The sequence below is a fragment of the Hemitrygon akajei genome, chromosome 16 (genome assembly GCF_048418815.1).
Source record: "Hemitrygon akajei chromosome 16, sHemAka1.3, whole genome shotgun sequence".
NCBI classification, from domain to species: domain Eukaryota; kingdom Metazoa; phylum Chordata; class Chondrichthyes; order Myliobatiformes; family Dasyatidae; genus Hemitrygon; species Hemitrygon akajei.
The window spans coordinates 2718840-2735820 of NC_133139.1; the positions used below are offsets into that span (position 1 = coordinate 2718840).

The 16981-nt window shown below is 44.8% G+C and overlaps 3 protein-coding genes across 16 annotated transcripts in view; 2 read left to right on the forward strand and 1 right to left on the reverse strand.

Annotated features, from left to right (window-relative positions):
* Positions 1-675: 675 nt before the first annotated feature.
* Positions 676-1576, forward strand: LOC140740333 (testis-specific serine/threonine-protein kinase 6-like). Its single transcript, XM_073069484.1, has one exon. It carries the CDS (start codon positions 676-678, stop codon positions 1486-1488), a length of 813 nt encoding a protein of 270 aa, XP_072925585.1. The 3' UTR covers positions 1489-1576.
* Positions 1577-4180: 2604 nt separating this feature from the next.
* LOC140740334 (testis-specific serine/threonine-protein kinase 6-like) lies at positions 4181-4993 on the forward strand. The gene has a single exon (XM_073069485.1). It carries the CDS (start codon positions 4181-4183, stop codon positions 4991-4993), a length of 813 nt encoding a protein of 270 aa, XP_072925586.1.
* A 10337-nt stretch (positions 4994-15330) lies between these two features.
* gatad2ab (GATA zinc finger domain containing 2Ab) overlaps positions 15331-16981 on the reverse strand; it is a 219679-nt gene continuing 218028 nt past the window's right edge. For all 14 annotated transcript variants that reach the window (XM_073068113.1, XM_073068099.1, XM_073068104.1 and 11 more), the window contains one exon: positions 15331-16596. In XM_073068113.1, the coding sequence (XP_072924214.1) occupies positions 16463-16596 (134 nt within the window). In that variant the 3' untranslated portion in view covers positions 15331-16462. The remainder of the gene's footprint in view (positions 16597-16981) is intronic.

The window sequence follows — 16981 nt, forward strand, 5'->3', positions numbered from 1 at the left end:
GATAATGTCATCTGGAGAATAGTAGAGAGTTGGTTATGAACAAAGGCAGCTAACCCAAAACACATGGCCTGCAGACAACAAAAAGAGGAATTAACCTATATTTTTTAAAAACTCTACTTTGTGTGAAGTGCTTCCCCCAAAATCCAGAGACACAAAATGTTGGAGGTATTCACTGGCCTGAGGTGACAGGGTCACAAGACAATGCCAACCTTCCTCAGACTTTGCCTTCCTAAGAACACTACACACAAAATGCTGGAGGAACTCAGCAGGCCGAGCAGCATGTGTAGAGGGGAATACAGTCGATGTTTATTCCTCTCCATAGATGCCGCCAGCCCTGCTGAGCTCCTCCAGCATTTTGTGTGAGATGCTCCAGACTTCCAGCATCTGCAGAATCCCTTGTGTTTATACCTTTATATCGTTCGGTTCTTTGGGCCCAGCCTCGGGTCAATCCCCCACAGTCCCCGCACAGATTCTCAAGAATAAAAAAGGTGCAAAGTTTCTCAAGAGTTGAAAACTTATTCCCCGAGTCCATGTCCATAAATGGCCGCAGGGTTCATGATGTCTCGGGAAACCTCACAATTACAAATTGTTACAGCACTCGTGTGAACCGGTACACACGTAACGTTGTTACCTCAAAACATGCGGGGGTGGGGGTGGGAAACATGGCTATGCACCATGTCCGGAGACACGTTTCTGGCAGAGTTAGGGTACAAACTTGGAAAAACCATTGGTGAAGGTAGTTACTCCAAAGTGAAAGTGGGGACTTGCAAGAAATACAGGGAGAATGTTGCTATAAAGGTGGTGGACAGGAAAAAGGCTCCCCCGGATTTTGTTAATAAATTCCTTCCGCGGGAGCTGGACATCCTGAGGGGGATCAAACACCCTCACATTGTGCAGGTCTATGAATTCATCGAGGTCTGCAATGGAAAACTCTACATTGTGATGGAGCAAGCCGTCACTGATCTCCTCCAGCTGATCCAGAACCGGGGCCACATTCCGAACCACGAGGCCCGACACTTCTTCTCGCAGATTGCCTGCGCTGTTAAGTATCTCCACGAGCGGAAGATTGTCCACCGCGACCTCAAGTGTGAGAACATTCTGCTAACCGAGGATATGCAGGTGAAGATCACCGACTTTGGGTTCGGGAAGAAAATTCATAGCTCCCCCCACCTTAGCAGCACCTACTGCGGCTCGGCAGCCTATGCCCCTCCGGAGGTCCTCATGGGCGTCCCTTATGATCCCAAGAAGTATGACATTTGGAGCGTGGGCGTTATCCTCTACGTGATAGTGACGGGGTGCATGCCGTTTGACGATTCAAACATCAGCAAACTGCCCAAGAGCCAACAGAAAGGGGTGATCTACCCGGAGAGTGTTCACCTGGATGAGAAGTGTCAAAGCCTGATCCAAGAACTCCTGCAGTTCAGCCCAACCGAGCGGCCAGCTGCCCACCAGATCGTCAAACACGCCTGGGTTAGGGACGGCAAGTAGGAGATCGCACCCCACAAGGAATCACCGTTAGTTTCCTCGTAGCGTTACCGTAACGGATGTAACAACCTCTATCTAAAACCATTGTCAATTAAACCTTTGAAAGTGAACTAGCTCATTTATTAAATTATTATTAAGCTGTAGTCTGCGAGCGCGCTCCGCGCATCTGGTCTGTTCCCTCTTCGTTTTCAGTCTTGAAGAAGGGTCTGGGCTCGAAGCCTTTATTTACTTAGAGCCTAATCACAGAACAACTTACAATGACCGATTAACCCGCACGTCTTCGGACTGTGGGAGGAAACCCGTGCACACACTTCGTACAGATGGCGCCGGTATTGAAATGCAAACTCCGATACCCCGACTGTAACTGCATCGCACTAACCGTTACGCATCGTGATGTTGGCTGTTTATTCCTCTCCATAGATGCTGTCTGGCCTGCTGAGTTCCTCCAGCATTTTGAGTGTGTTGCTGTGGATTTCCAGCATCTGCAGAATCTCGTTTGTTTATGAAACTCTTCTGAAACTCCAGAGTGGCCTCCCCTGACCTTGACCATTGCCTCTTCTGTCCCCGTCATCCTTTGACATTTTTGACCCCCAACACCTCCCATCGGTGGTCCTTCCTCAGCCCATACCCCACACACTGCGAGAACAACCTTGGGATCCTTCTGTTCCTCATGTCCATCTGTCCAATGGAAAGTATGGCACACCCCTTCCCTTCTCACTGAGGAAACAGTTTCTGCTCAATTCCCCGCTAAGACATAGGAGCAGAATGAGGCCATTCAGCCCATCAAATCTGCTCTGCCATTCTATCACGTCTGATTTATTATCCCTCTCAACCTCATTCTCCTGTCTTCTCCCCATAACCTTTGATGTCCTGACTAATCAAGAACCTATCAACTTCCATTTTAAATCTAGCTAATGACTTGACCTCCACAGCTGTCTGTGGCAATGAATTCCACAGATTCACCATCCTCTGGCTAAAGAAATTTCACCTCATCTCTTTTCTAAATGAACATCCCTCTGTGTCTGTGCCCTCTGCTCCTAGCTCCCCCACTACAGAAAACATCCTCTCTAAATCAACTCTACCTGGAACATTCCAGCTTCTTGATCCTCATGGATCCCAGGCACACACTGGAACCCTAAGAGTGCCCATCCAGTGCAGAAACGAAGGGTGGGATGTATCCGGAGACTACTCGCTGGGTTGTTCAAACTATACTTAGTGACCCACAAAGTTCAAACTAAATTTATTATTTAAGTACAAATATATCACCATATAAAACCCTGAAATTCATTTTCTTCTGTGTATTTACAACAAACTAAAGAAATGCAACAGAACTTATGAAAAACTATACATAGAAGGACTGGTAAACTACCAATGTGCAAAGGAAGACAAATTGTGCAAAATAAAAAAGATGAATACTGAGAACATGAGTTGTATAACTCACGGAGCCTACAGCTTCAAACATCTCGGCTTACTTTGCCTTTCAGTGTCCATCACAGAAACGTATTCTCTATAACTTGCTCTCCAGACTGTGGCCCTCATTCCATCTCTGACCTCATCTTCACAAGTTGGATGTTCATTGCCAAGTGTGCACTCAAGTTGTCAGTTTACTTGGATGAGATGGGCCGTGAGGGTCAGGTACTGTGTTGTGTGCCTCTGAGATTGGATGCAGCGATGTGATGTGGATGATAAGGGTATCTGTTTATTCCTGTCCCATGAGCTAACGTGCCCAAACAATAACAGTGAACTAGGTTGAGAGAGGCAGCCGACTGAGGTTTCTCTGAAACATCTCAGAAGGTTGGGAACATCCCTGTTGGGTTGCCCCCTCTAAAGGGGATTTCAAGGTGAACATGCTTCACTTTAACTGTGAATCTTGAAGTTACAATTGCCTGGTTGAAATAGGTGAGAACCAAATAATGCAGGAACCCTAACGAGACCCAAATCTGATCGATCACCTGGCTTCAACATAACATCTTCAAATGGGTTCCTCTTTTGAAATAAAGGGGGTCCTAATTTTCACAATGGGCCTTCCTCCCTTTTAGATTGTCACTGAGGGGGAGATATTTGTCATGCCTTTCCAGAAAGTTCCATTCCTAGAGGTGGTCGATGCCTCTGATAAACATTTCCATGTCATTCAGGAGGGAAAGAGCTGACTTTCTTCATGGCCATCCACCAGAAATCGGAAGGAATGAAGGTTCATCCAACTGGAACGTAATTTCCAGAGGACAGTTTGGCCCTTTGACCTCAATAGCAGAGCCATGCCCCCCAGACATCTCCATGTTGGGGGTGACCTCATAAATGCTGAGTGTCATGGACAGGATCAGAAGCACCTTACACTCCCCCCCCCCCCCATGGGAAACAATGCTCAACAAGACCTTCTGCATGCAGGTCCCATCCTTTCCCGTCCTTCTGCAAAGCAGCAGCAAGCTCAATTGTGTCTTGGAATGCATGGAGCTGGATTCCTTCCGTGAACTCAAAGGGGAAAAGACGACAGCCTGAAGTACCAAATCATTTCATAGTTATCAGCACAGTGAAGCCAATCATTTTTTGAAAGTGCTTCAGGACATATGTCTATAAAAGGTGATGGGGATGAGATGTGACACAGGGCAAACTTCACAACAGCAAATTATTACAGCAGGCCCATTGATAGGATTGGTCTGCACATTGGGATATTGCCTTAACAAGATGGCTGTGTAACATGTCGGGGAGCAAACTACTAGCGAGGTTAGGTTATAAAGTAGGGAAGACAATAGGAGAGGGCAGTTACTCCAAGGTGAAAGAAGCCACTTCAAAAAAATACAATGAAAATGTAGCAATCAAAGTGGTTGATACGAAGAAAGTGCCAAAGGATTTTGCCAGCAAGTTCTTGCCCAGGGAGATGGCCATTCTGAGAGGGATCAAACACCCTCACATTGTGCAAGTGTTTGAGTTTATCGAGGTTCTCAATGAAAATGTTTACATCGTCATGGAGCTGGTCTCAACAAATCTTCTGGAGGTCATCCAGCACAGGACCTGCATCTCCTGCCAGGAGGCCAAATGCTTGTTCTCTCAGGTTGCCAAGGCCATTAAGTACCTTCACGAGCGAGACATTGTCCATCGGGACCTCAAGTGCGAGAACATCCTTTTGACTGAGCAGATGCAGGTGAAGTTGGCTGATTTTGGGTTTGGGAGGAAGAGTCAGGGATACCCGGAACTCAGTACCACCTACTGTGGCTCTGCCGCCTACTCCCCTCCCGAGGTCCTTCTAGGGGTTCCTTACGACCCCAAAAAGTACGATATCTGGAGCATGGGGGTCATCCTGTACGTAATAGTGACCGGTTACATGCCATTCAATGACTCCAGCATCAGCAAGTTACCAGAGAAACAGCTGATGGGTGTGATATATCCGGAGGAGATTACACTAGAAGAGAAATGCCAATGTTTGATAGAGAAATTGCTAACATTCAGTCCGCCAATGCGTCCGACAGCTAACCAAGTGACAAGGCATGCATGGTTTAGAGAATGCAAATAAAGGAATATGCTCTAAAGTGGCTTAGCTCAGGGTCCTTGTCGCATTATTGTCCTGCGCAATGTCCTGATCCCATGGCTGGTAGGTTTGCCTCAGGTAAAGATGGTGTTTTCTGCTGAGAATGCCAGGTCTTCTCGTCAGGAGACAGAGACAGAGACAGAGACAGAGACAGAGAGAGAGACACAGAGAGAGAGAGAAAGAGAGAGAGAAAAGATTAGGTAAAATTAGAGAAAGAAGCACAAGAGATTACAGGGAGGGTGAGAGGGCTTGAGATATCAGAGAGAAAAAGGAGGATGGAAACATTAGCCAGCAAGTTATCTCTTGTTTCTTTTTTTTCTTGTTTCTTTTTGGCTCTCTTTAATCTTTACATATATAATTTATGATTTTTTTAAAAACTGTTTATGCATTGCAATGAACTGCTGCCACAAAAGATTTCAAGACAAATGCCAGTGAAACACTACTGAGTGTCTGAATCACTACAGTCACCTCCATTGAGGTAGAAGCAGCTGGTGGAGGGTTCGAGTGCAGGAGGGAGGCTTGGAGTTATCAAAGTTCAAAGTAAATTTATTATCAAAGTTCATATATCTCACCGTATTCAACCCTGAGATTCATTTTCTTGCAGTATTCACAGCGATTCAGGAACAGCCTCTTCTCCTCTGCCATCCGATTCCTAAACGGATATTGAAGCTTTGGACACTACCTCACTTTTTTAAAAGATACAGTATTTCTGTTTTTGCACATTTAAAAAAATCTGTTCAATATACATAATTTATTTACTTATTTATTATGTTTTATTTTATTCATTATTATTTGTTTCTCTCTCTGCTAGATTATGTATTGAATTGAGCTGCTGCTGCTAAGTTAACACATTTCACATCACATGCTGGTGATAATAAACCTGATTCTGATTCTAAATACAAAGGAACAAAAATATATCAATAAGCAACAAATTTTGAGAACACGAGATGAAGAGTCCTTGAGTCCTTAGGATGTGGGAACAGTTCTGTGATGGGGCAAGTAAAGTTGAGTGAAGTTATCCCCTTTGGTTCAACAGTCTTATGGTTGAGGGGTAATTGTTCCTGAACCTGATGTTGTGAGCCCTGAAGCTCCAGTACCTTCTTCCTGATGGCAGCAGTGAGAAGAAAGCATGACCTGGTTGGTGGGGTCAATGATAATGGATGCTGCTTTCCTGTGACGACACACTGTATAGATGTGCACAATTCTGTGGAGGGTTTTACCTGAAATGGACTGCCCTGTATCCACTACTTTTTATTGGATTTTCTGTTCAAGGGCAATGGTGGTTCCATACCAGGCCATGATACAACCTGTCAGTATACTCTCCGCCACACATTTATAAAAGTTTGTCAACATTTTAGATGTCATACCAAATCTTTGCAAACTGCTATGGAAGTAAAGGCACTGTTGTACTTTCTTCATAATTGCACTTGCATGCTGGGCCCAGAACAAGTCCTCCGAAATGATAACAATGAGGAACTTAAAGCTGCTGACCCTCTCCACCTCTGATCGCCCAATAAGGACTGGCTCCTAGACTTCTGGTTTCCTCCTCCTGAAGACAATGATCAGTTATTTGGTCTTACTGACACTGAGTGAGAGGTTGTTGTTATGGCACCAGGCAGCTGGATTTTGAATCTCCCTCCTCTGTGCTGATTGACTACCATCTTTGATTTGGTCAACAACATAGATGTCATCAGCAAACTTGAATATGGCATTGGAGCTGTACTTAGCCAGACAGTCATGAGTGTAAAGATCAAACACAGCAGCCATCCTGTGATGTGAGAGGCTGGGCTCTCAATACTGGCGACAATCAGGAGGGGGAGGTCAGTGGAGATTACTTAATTAAGTCAACAATAATGGGAAGAAAGTATTCCTGTGAATCATTCCCAATTTATGGTCCCGTTTCCCCCCCCCCCCAATAGAACATGGAACAGTACAGTGCACGAACAGGTCCTTTGGCCCACAATGTTGTGCTGAACCAATTAAATTAGTCATCAAACAGCCAACTAAACTAATCTCTTCTGCCTGCACAATGTCCATATCCTTCCATTTTCCTCACATTCATGTGCCAATCTAGGACAATTTATATACTTCCCCATACTGCCTGTTCCTTTCCCTCCCCAAGCCTAGAGTAAAAGTCAGTGAATTATGATATCTCCAAAACGCTCTCTCTGTGAGAGATGCGTCACCTGGCCTCACTCATTGGGAATCAGAGTGGGATTTGGCACGAGGTAGGTGGGAGCAGACATAACAATGAGCAGTTGACTGAGGCAGAAGCAAGTCGTGGTAGGTCATTGCACTAGAACACAGTATTTATGGAGCTGTAGCAGTGGGTAGAACAATGTGTTAGGCTAATGCATCTCTAAAATAACCATGCAATACGAGCTATTTATTGTTTTTGGGGGAGATTGATATTAAGGTAATAATAGAAATGTATGTGAAGTTTTATCACCACAAGTAACTCATGAGTGAAGAGTTGGACACAAATTGTTTTAGCCTGATAAATAACAGCTTAATTTTAGTCTTTGTATAATTAGTCACTTGCATCTTTCTACAGGACCATGTAAAAGTCTTAGGCACATAACTAGGGTGCCTAAGACTTTTGCACAATACTGTATTTGTCAACGAGAGTTTGTAAATCTGGGGTGAGTAAAGGATGTTGGGAATGGTGAGGGTGGAGTGTTGTGGGAAGGGTGTTGTACAGGTGGCAGAGAAGTGCCAAGGGTGGGGGAGGGAGCTGTGACACGCCCAGCCCTGAGACACCAGAGAAGGTAATTTGATTCCAAACAATTAGTTTATTGATCATTACAGAATGTCTCTCTGGTGTTTTCTGTTTCCTCCCCTCTCCCTTCCCCTTTTCCCAACCATGATTCCCCTCTCTCTGCCCCCTTCCCATTCTCAGACCACAATAGAGACCCATATCAGAATCAGGTTTGTCATCAGCAACACACACACAATACTGGAGGAACTCAGCAGGTCAGGCAGCATCTACGGAAATGAATAAACAATTGATATTTTGGGCTGAAACCTTCTTCGGGACTGAGAAGGAAGGGGAGGATACTGAAGAAAAAGGTCAGGTGAAGGAAGAAGGCAAGATGGACAATGTTAGGTGAAGCCAGGTGGATGGGTAAAGGTCAAGGTCTGGAGAGGAAGGAATCTAATAGGAGAGGAGAGTGGACAATAGGAGAAAAGGAAGGAGGAAGGGACCCAGGGGGCACATAGGCTGGTGAGGTCAAAGGTGAAAGTGGGGACTAAAGGAAGCCGGGGGGGGGGGGGGGGGGGAGGTTTGTTTACTGTAAAGAGAAATCAATATTCATGCTATCAGGCCGGAGAGTACCCAGATGAAAAACAAGGTGTTCTTCCTCCACCAACGGTGGCTGCATCTTTGCACAAGAGGTGGCCATGGACTGACACTCACATCATGAAATCTGTTTTTTCCTGTGGTAGCAGTACAGTGCAATACATAAAATTACTACAGTACTGTAAAAATCAGGCACCCTAGCTATATATGTGTGTGTGCTTAAAACTTTTGCACAGTACTGTACATCCATGAGTAGATGAAGGCTGATCTGGTTACCTGTAAATATTGGCTGTTGGCATGCGACTGTTACTCTTTGTTAGGCAGAAACAGTGAAGTGTGTGGGGATAACCACCCTCTGGCATTAACTTTCACCTCCAGTGACCACCTGCAGCCAAGGACAGCCCCACCAGTTACTTGCCTAATATGGCAACACCAAAGCTCCAACAGAGAATGGGGGTGAAGGTGAAGCTGTGGTGTGGGAATGGGATGGGGGGGGGAGGGTAAATGTGGAGAGCTTTTCCAGCACTGAGGACACATTCAAAAGGGGACGACTCAAAAAGGCATCCATCACCAAGGCCCCTCACCACCCTGGACTTGCCCTCTTCTCATTGCTACTATTTTTTTGCTCTCTTCCTGCACAATGTATTTAATTTAAAAATACATTAATTATTGTAAATTATAGTATTTTATTATTATGTGTTGCACTGAAATGCTGCTGCAAAACAACCAATTTCACAATATATGCCAGTAATGTTAAACCTAATTCTCATTCTGAGAGTTCAAAACCAGGTTCAGGAATGGGTACTTAATTTATTCAGTTCTTAAACCAACCGGCACAACCTAAATCACTACCTCAGTGTAGCAATGCTGACCACTGTGATCACTTTGCACTACAAAGGATATTTTTATTCTAATTGTGTTCTCTCTTGTAGAAATTATATATAATTTATGTGTTTGTTGTGACGCTGCTTATCTGATGTGGTGAGCATGTGATGCTGCTGCAAATAAGTTTTTCATTGCACCTGTGCCCACATGCACTTGTGCAGATGCCAGTAAACAAGGGCTTTTCTTTGGAAACTTAGTTGTGCAGACATTCATTACGAGCCTCCCACCATACATCGTTTTGAACCGTGCTAAGAATCCTGCCATAAACCCTGTATTCTGCCTTCAAATTCAACCTTCCAAAGTGAACCATTACACACTACTCTGGCTTGAACTCCATCTGTCACTGCTCAAAGTAAATTTATTAACCAAGTACATAAACATCACCATATAATAACCTGAAATTCATTTTCTTGTGGGCATTCACAGTCAATACAAGGAACCTAAGGGCCGCACCCAATAGGAAAAAGGTGGCAAGATGGCACTAATGAAACATGGCAATGTTGTGGACAGCTTACAAAAATTCTAAATTTATTCCAAAACTACTCTAACTGCAATCTGCAGCCTGTCTGTAATTTCTTTTTAAACTTTTGAACCATCTTAATGAACTAGCAATTTCATAATCTTCTCAAGGACTCAGCAGACTCAACTCTCAAGCATGCAGCCTCAGCACCTTTATACAGATAAAGGTCCTCCGAGTTAGCAATCCTGCCCTTAAGTCCTCAGTTTTGTTCTCCAGTGACTGTACATTTGCCAACGAGACGCTGGTGGATGGGAGTTTTATTCTAGCTTGGAGCCCTCCCTGCTCCCTCTTTTCAAGCCATGGCGTCAATTCTTCTCTTTGGATGCCAATGCCCCATTGTAATTTACAACAATCTACACCACCACCAACTTTCTTATCCATATACCAGCCCCAGTGTCTTTTCAATGTTGTTATTGTACCTGACTCATACGTTTCCTATGACAGCTCATTCAATGAATTAATCATTCTCTGGATTAAATAGTTGTCCCTCAGGTCCTTTCTATAATCCCTCTCACCTTAAAATTAGTGCCTCTAGTTTTTGAGTCTCTTTCCCAGGGAATAAAATTTGAGTGCATTACCTTTACCTACCCACCTCCTAGCTTCTCACTTCATTTTCCCTACCTGGTCTCACCCATCACCAGCCAGCTTCCCCTCCCATCTTCTTAGCCTTCCTTTCCAGTCCTGATGAAGGGTCTCAGCCTGAAACATTGACTGTTTATTCCTTTCTTTAGATGCTGCCTTACCTGCTGAGTTGTGTGTGTCGCTTGAGTCTGCCCTGCCATTCCAACATGGCTGATTTGCAGAATCTCTTGTTTATGACCTCATTCATTTCTATCACCCCTCAGTCTCTTACACTCCAAGGATAAAGTTCTGGGTTTGCCTCGTGACTAAAGAAGGAGATTTACTCTGTATCTAACGTGTATTGAATTTAAAAGACTAACAGGGCAAAGTAAACTTTTATCGTGTCTGACCTGTGTTGTCCCTATTTTGGGAGTGTGTGATGGGACAAGTGAGGTGAGTCCTGACGGAGATAGGGGACTGCTTTGACAAGCACCTTGGTCCCACCTGCAAAAAGTGGAATTCCCCGGTGGCAAGTCCTTTTAATTCCTATTCATATTCCTGATCTGATATGCCAATCCATGGCCTTCTCTACTGCAATGACGAGGTCACTCTCGGGTTGGAGGAACACCTCCTTATATTCCATCTGGGTAGCCTTCAACCTGAAGGCATGGACATCGATTTCTATACCTTCCAGTAATTCCCACCTCCCCCCATTTCCTTCTTGTTCTATTCTGCTTACCTCTTCTCCTCAACTACCTATGACCTCCTCCTAGTGTGCCCCTGCTTCCCTTTCTCCCACGGACCACTCTCCTTTCCTATCAGACTCCTTCAGCCCTCGATGTTGTGTTGACCCATATATTTCTTAAAAAAAGTACTAAACCCACACTATTCCATAACCCTCCATTTTTCTTTCATCCATATGCCTGTCCAAGAGGCTCTTAAATACCCCTAATGTTTTAGCCTCCACCACCATACCTGGCAAGTCATTCCAGGCACCCACTACCCTCTGTTTAAAAAACATACCCCTCATATCTCCCCTAAACTTCCCTCCCTTAATTTTGTACATATGCCCTCTGGCGTTTGCTATTCGTGCCCTGGGAAATAGGTACTGGCTAGCCACCCTATCTATGCCTCTCATAATCTTGTAGACCTCTATCAAGTCCCCTCTCATTCTTCTACACTCCAAAGAGAAAAGTCCCAACTCTGCTAACCTTGCCTCATAAGACTTGTTTTCCAATCCAGGCAACATCCTGGTAAATCTCCTCTGCACCCTCTCCATAGCTTCCGCATCCTTCCTATAATGAGGTGACCAGAACTGAACACAATACTCTGGTAAGTGCCGTCTCACCAGAGATTTGTAGTTTCAACATGACCTCTCTACTCTTGAACTCAATCCCCCTATTAATGAAGCCTAGCATCCCATAGGCCTTCTTAACTATCCTATCAATCTGTGCAGTGACCTTGGATGTATGGATTTGAACCTCAAGGTCCCTCTGTTCATCCACACTCTTAAGTAACCATTAACCCTGTACACAGCGTTACTTATCCGGATTGAGCTCCATCTGCCACTTTTCTGCCCAAATCTGAATCCTGTCTATATCTTCTTGTAATCTTTGACATCCTACAGCTTCATCCACAACTCCTCCAATCTTTGTGTCATCCACAAACTTACTCACCCATCCTTCCGCCTCTTCATCCAGGTCATTTATAAAAATCACAAAGAGCAGGGGTCCCAGGACAGATCCTTGCGGCACTCCACTAGTTACCGACCTCCAGGCAGAATACTTTCCTTCCACTACTACCCTCTGCTTTCTTCCTGTAAGCCAGTTTTTTCCACTGATCCCATGCCTCATGACTTTCTGGATGAGTCTCTCGTGGGGGACCTTGTCAAATCTATGTAGACCACATCTACCGCCCTATCCTTATCAATTTCTTTTGTTACCTCTTCAAAAAACTCAATTAGGCTCGTGAGGCACGACCTTCCCTTCACGAAGCCATGCTGACTATCCTTGAGTAAACTGTACTTCTCCAAATGCTTGTAGATCCTATTCCTAAGAATCTTTTCCAATAGTTTGCAGACCACTGATGTAAGACTCACCAGTCTACAGTTCCCAGGATTCTCCCTATTACCCTTTTAAAACAAGGGAACTACATTTGCCATTCTCCAATCCTCCGTCACCTCCCCTGCAGTCAAAGAGGATTCAAAAATAGCTACTGCTCCAGCGATCTCTTTTCTCACTTTGCACAACAACCTGGGGTATATCATGTCTGGCCCTGGGGACTTATCAATCTTGATGTTTTTAAGATCCAACACTTATTCCTTAATCTCCACACTGTCCAGCACACAGGCCTGTTCTATTTCAACCTCGCCCTGATCAAGTTCCTTTTCACTTGTGAATACTGAAGCAAAATATTCATTTAGGACCTCCCCAACCTCCTCCGCCTCCAGGCATGTTGCCTTCTTTATCCTTTAGTGGCCCCACCTTCATTCCTATCACCCATTACCTCCCAGCTTCTTACTTGATCCCCTCTCCCCCACCCACCTGGCTTCACCCATCGCCTTCTAGCTAGTCCTCCTCCCCTCTCCCCATCCTTTTTTTAAATTTTGACATCCTTCCTTTTCAGTCCTAATGAAGGGTCTCAACCTGAAACCTCTAATGTTTATGCACTCCCATTGATGCTGCTTGACCTGCTGAGTTCCTCCATCATTCTGTGTGTTGCTCTGCAGAAGCTCCTGTGTTTACGATGGAACTTTAATGTGTCTAATCTGTATTGCCCCTATTCTGGGAGTATGTGACAGGACAATGTGGAGCAAATTTTATTTTTTTAACTAGTGTTGTATCTTACCTGAGAAGAGACAACATTGAAGTCTGAAAGAGGACCAGTCTCTCATTTATCGTTCGTCTTCAGGAGTACAGGTTTACATCAATGAAAGCAACATCAAACACCATGAAGACAGATGAACCACCATGCTGTTTGTCCTGTTTATTTGTCATTCAAATGCTAAAAATCCCTCAGTACAATGTACACCATCCATTTCAAGCATGGATTGAAATTCTCCAGAAGGAGCAGCTTTCTTGCAGCAAATTCTTTGTAAGTTCGTTCTATTAGAGGTTATAGTCACAGTAAATAGGCTGGGAAAGTATCGACAGATCCGTAATGGCCCTTGCGGTTTCAGTCACGCCAATATAAACTTGTTGGTGACAAAAGGTGAAGAGAAAAATTACTCTGTTCGTGAGTTGTCATTTGCAGTTATTTCCACACGCAGAATGTTGCTCCATTGGTGAAACGATCTTTGACTCTCCGAAAACGTGTTCTTGAGGGTAGATGCATTCATTCTAGAAAATACCTGTCCATTGCTCACTCCTTCCCTGGCCACTGGGCCCTCATTCAGGGAGCTTGAGAAAGGGGGAGGGGGAATGGCAGGGATGAAGCCTGAATGAAACATGGGATCCAAAGGGCTAAGGGTTTGTGACAATCCTTGTCGCCAATGTGAAGCTGGCTGCAGTATTTGGTATGAACATGACATACAACACCCAAATGAGACACATTGTCCTGTGGACTACAGTTCCTTCAAAGTCAAAGCTGGTGAGCTTTGCAGAATTGTTTCTTGTCCCCTTTCCACAAGAGCCCTACCTGAATGAATGGCCCACAATGACAGGGCGGGACATCCCAAGTTTTTTGAGGTTGGGCACAGGCCATTTCTTCACCACAACCTCACTGTCAGGGAAAGGGGCAGGAAGATGGTATGATGATGGCAGTTACTAGACATCCTATTTCTTAGGCCTAACTCAGACAGGTGAGATACCCAGTTCAGAACAAGCACACAGATCAGTGAGGATGACTGTCCAAGTCAACCTAATCTGTCCTCAAATATTGCGAGAAAAACAATCACCTTCAGTAGGCATGTAGAAGTGGGACCGGAGGAAGGATCTTCTTGAACATGGCCAATTTGCTCAGTAACCAGCAAGCACAGTCAGTAAATAGGCTGACTCTCCACAGGACAAGCTCAAAAATGGAAACAGAATGATTACTATTGAATGTGATAGTATGGTAGTCTCTCGAGTTACAGATGGGGTTGTGGGGTGAGGGGGAGGGAAGGAGAAGCACAGCAACCCCTACAATCCACCCAGAGTCCTGAATAGCATATTCTTTAAAGATCCAATGAAAATCAAGGCAAAATCAAACTTATACAGCAACATAAATATTAGTTCTGTATGTTGTATTTTGGAGAATCTGAGGCTCTGCAGAGGGAACTTGCTTATTGAAATCCAGCCCAGTTTGCCACAAAGACAGTAGTGAAGACAGTGAAAGTACGTTCAAAATGGCGATAGTTTGGAAAAGTGTGTGCCTTTTAGACAATTGCTCTGACACGTCCACACAATCAGAGGTACAGGAGTGGGAAGTCAAAGAGTACACAGTGAGATCAGGAAGCAGCGAAAGGAGGTATGACTGATCACGTGTATATGCGGATGATGTGCACCTACTGTTGGTGTGCAGACACTGGGAACGCATTGGAATATGGATAGATGATAAACACCTTAGTGGTGAGAGTTCAGTGAGACTCTGAATGGACCCAGATGCTGGAGAGTAAATTTTGTTGTTACTTCAATCTCCACAGTGAGAAAATTCACATTAAAAAATTAACTCCAACGATACTTTGGTTGAATTAAGGACATCATTCCAGCTAACCAAGCAAACACAAAAATACCCTCTAATAAACAAGAACATCTGCAAAATATTTTAATGGCTTTACTAATGACTAATCTGTATCAAAAACTGGGGGAAAAATAAAAGTCTGCCCAAATGTCAGAAGAGTATTGACAGGTTAAGGGTAAAGTAGCAGATTAAAATGACTGCCATGGGGGCAGGAAGACGGCGGCCCTGGTCACCAATACTGAAGGGTGATGCTTTTTACAGGACTACCTCCACCATCACCGATTGCATCGGATCACTCAGGAAAGCTCACCTTCCCAAGGGAGCACGTACACAGGTCACCTTCCCAGCCCAGGAAGATTCAGTATAAACAAGTCAAAGGCCCCCCCCCACCCACCCGCCTGCCTCTCCCATTGAGCACAAGATCACCAAAAAACCAATAGTCAGTGCTATCCCAGGCTGGCTCTCGTTCAGCTGCAGTGGGATTCCGGTCACGCACTCCAAGGATCGGGCAGGGCTCTTTACCTCTACGTCCCAAGCAAAGAGTTCAGTGCTACCGAACTCACAAACTGATGGAGGCAGATTATCACCACCAGGACACCACCAAAGACAAAACTTAATCCATTTGTTTACACAATCTCCCCCACTCAGAAACAATAGGAAGTTGGATGCATCAAGGCTAACCATGTTTCGCCCAGATGTTAAATGTGTTGTTTACGGACAGTATGGTGTGGGATTTGTGGGAATGACACGGAAGGAATCTGCATTCAGATGGAAAGAATCAGCATCACTGCACAATCTCCAGTGACTTTCATCCCGACTCCAAAAATAAAGTCTTAAAAATTTCAAATCCAGACAGCCAGGCTGCTTGGCAAACGGGTGAAAGTTGGAGGTAATTCTGTTTACTTATAAACAATTCTATCAGCACACTAGTGGAAGAGCAGAGAAACGTCTATACACCTGATCTGCACCATGGGAAGGAGATCAACAAGGCCAAGTCTCTCTGACGTCTCCACTCGAGATGGGACACTCCCAACTGCCCCACTTTATCCCACACCCTGAGTGACCTGCACTACATTCATCAGGGAGGAGGGACCTCTTCCACAGTTCCCAGAACAATACAGCTACTGCAGAACCAGAGATCCATGATGATATCACTTGTATCACAAAGTGAAAAACAGAAACACATGTGTGAGCACTAAATACGTGCACTTGCACACACGCACATAGAAACAGCAAGTAAAAGAGACCTCTTTTCCACATGCAGTGTCATTGTAATCTGGCAAGATGTATGCCTATGTCCATCTGGTTACACATTGTACTTTCCCTTATACGCTGTGCAAGAACAGTGCTCACAATTCCAAGAAATGCAGACTCTATTGTAAGGGAGAACGGGCAGTTGCTGGGGTGACCTGGGCCCCACACCTTTGACCGTTGGACTGCGTGACTGCAGCGAGCAAAGAGGGGGCAAGGTATTCGCCTTGGCCTTTCCAAGCATCTGTCTAACCCTCCCACCCACCCCACTCCACTGCATCTATTTCCATGCGTTGGACGGCTGGTTGATGGATCGTGAAGGGATCATGTCCAACAGGTACTCGCGGTGACGATCCATGGTTGATGACGTCTTCTGGCCTGATAGGTTTGGGCTAACGTAAGCCATTGTAACCCCTGGAAACAGAAAGAGTCAGAAATCAGCAGGAAACCAGCAGAGAGAGCACACTATACCCTTGTTCACTATGGACGGTCCACTGTACAGGATTGGAAAAGGCTGCAGAAAGTTGTGAAAACTCAGTCAGCTCCATCATGAGCACTAGTCTTCCAGCATCGAGAACATTTTCAAAACTCCATGCCTCAAGAAGGCAGTATCTGTCATTAAAGACCCCCAATACCCAGGACGTGCCCTTTTTCTCATTGCTACCATCAGGAAAGAGGTACAGCAGCCTGAAGATGTTTCAGGAACAACTTCTTTCCCTCCACCATCAAGAGTTTTGAATGGACAATGAACCCATGTACACTTCTTCAAATTTTTTTTGCCCTCTCTTTGCACTAATTT

Bases quoted from the DNA above. Each gene is read 5' to 3' on its own strand.
- LOC140740333 (XM_073069484.1), top strand. From the start codon at position 676: ATGTCCGGAGACACGTTTCTGGCAGAGTTAGGGTACAAACTTGGAAAA.
- LOC140740334 (XM_073069485.1), top strand. From the start codon at position 4,181: ATGTCGGGGAGCAAACTACTAGCGAGGTTAGGTTATAAAGTAGGGAAG.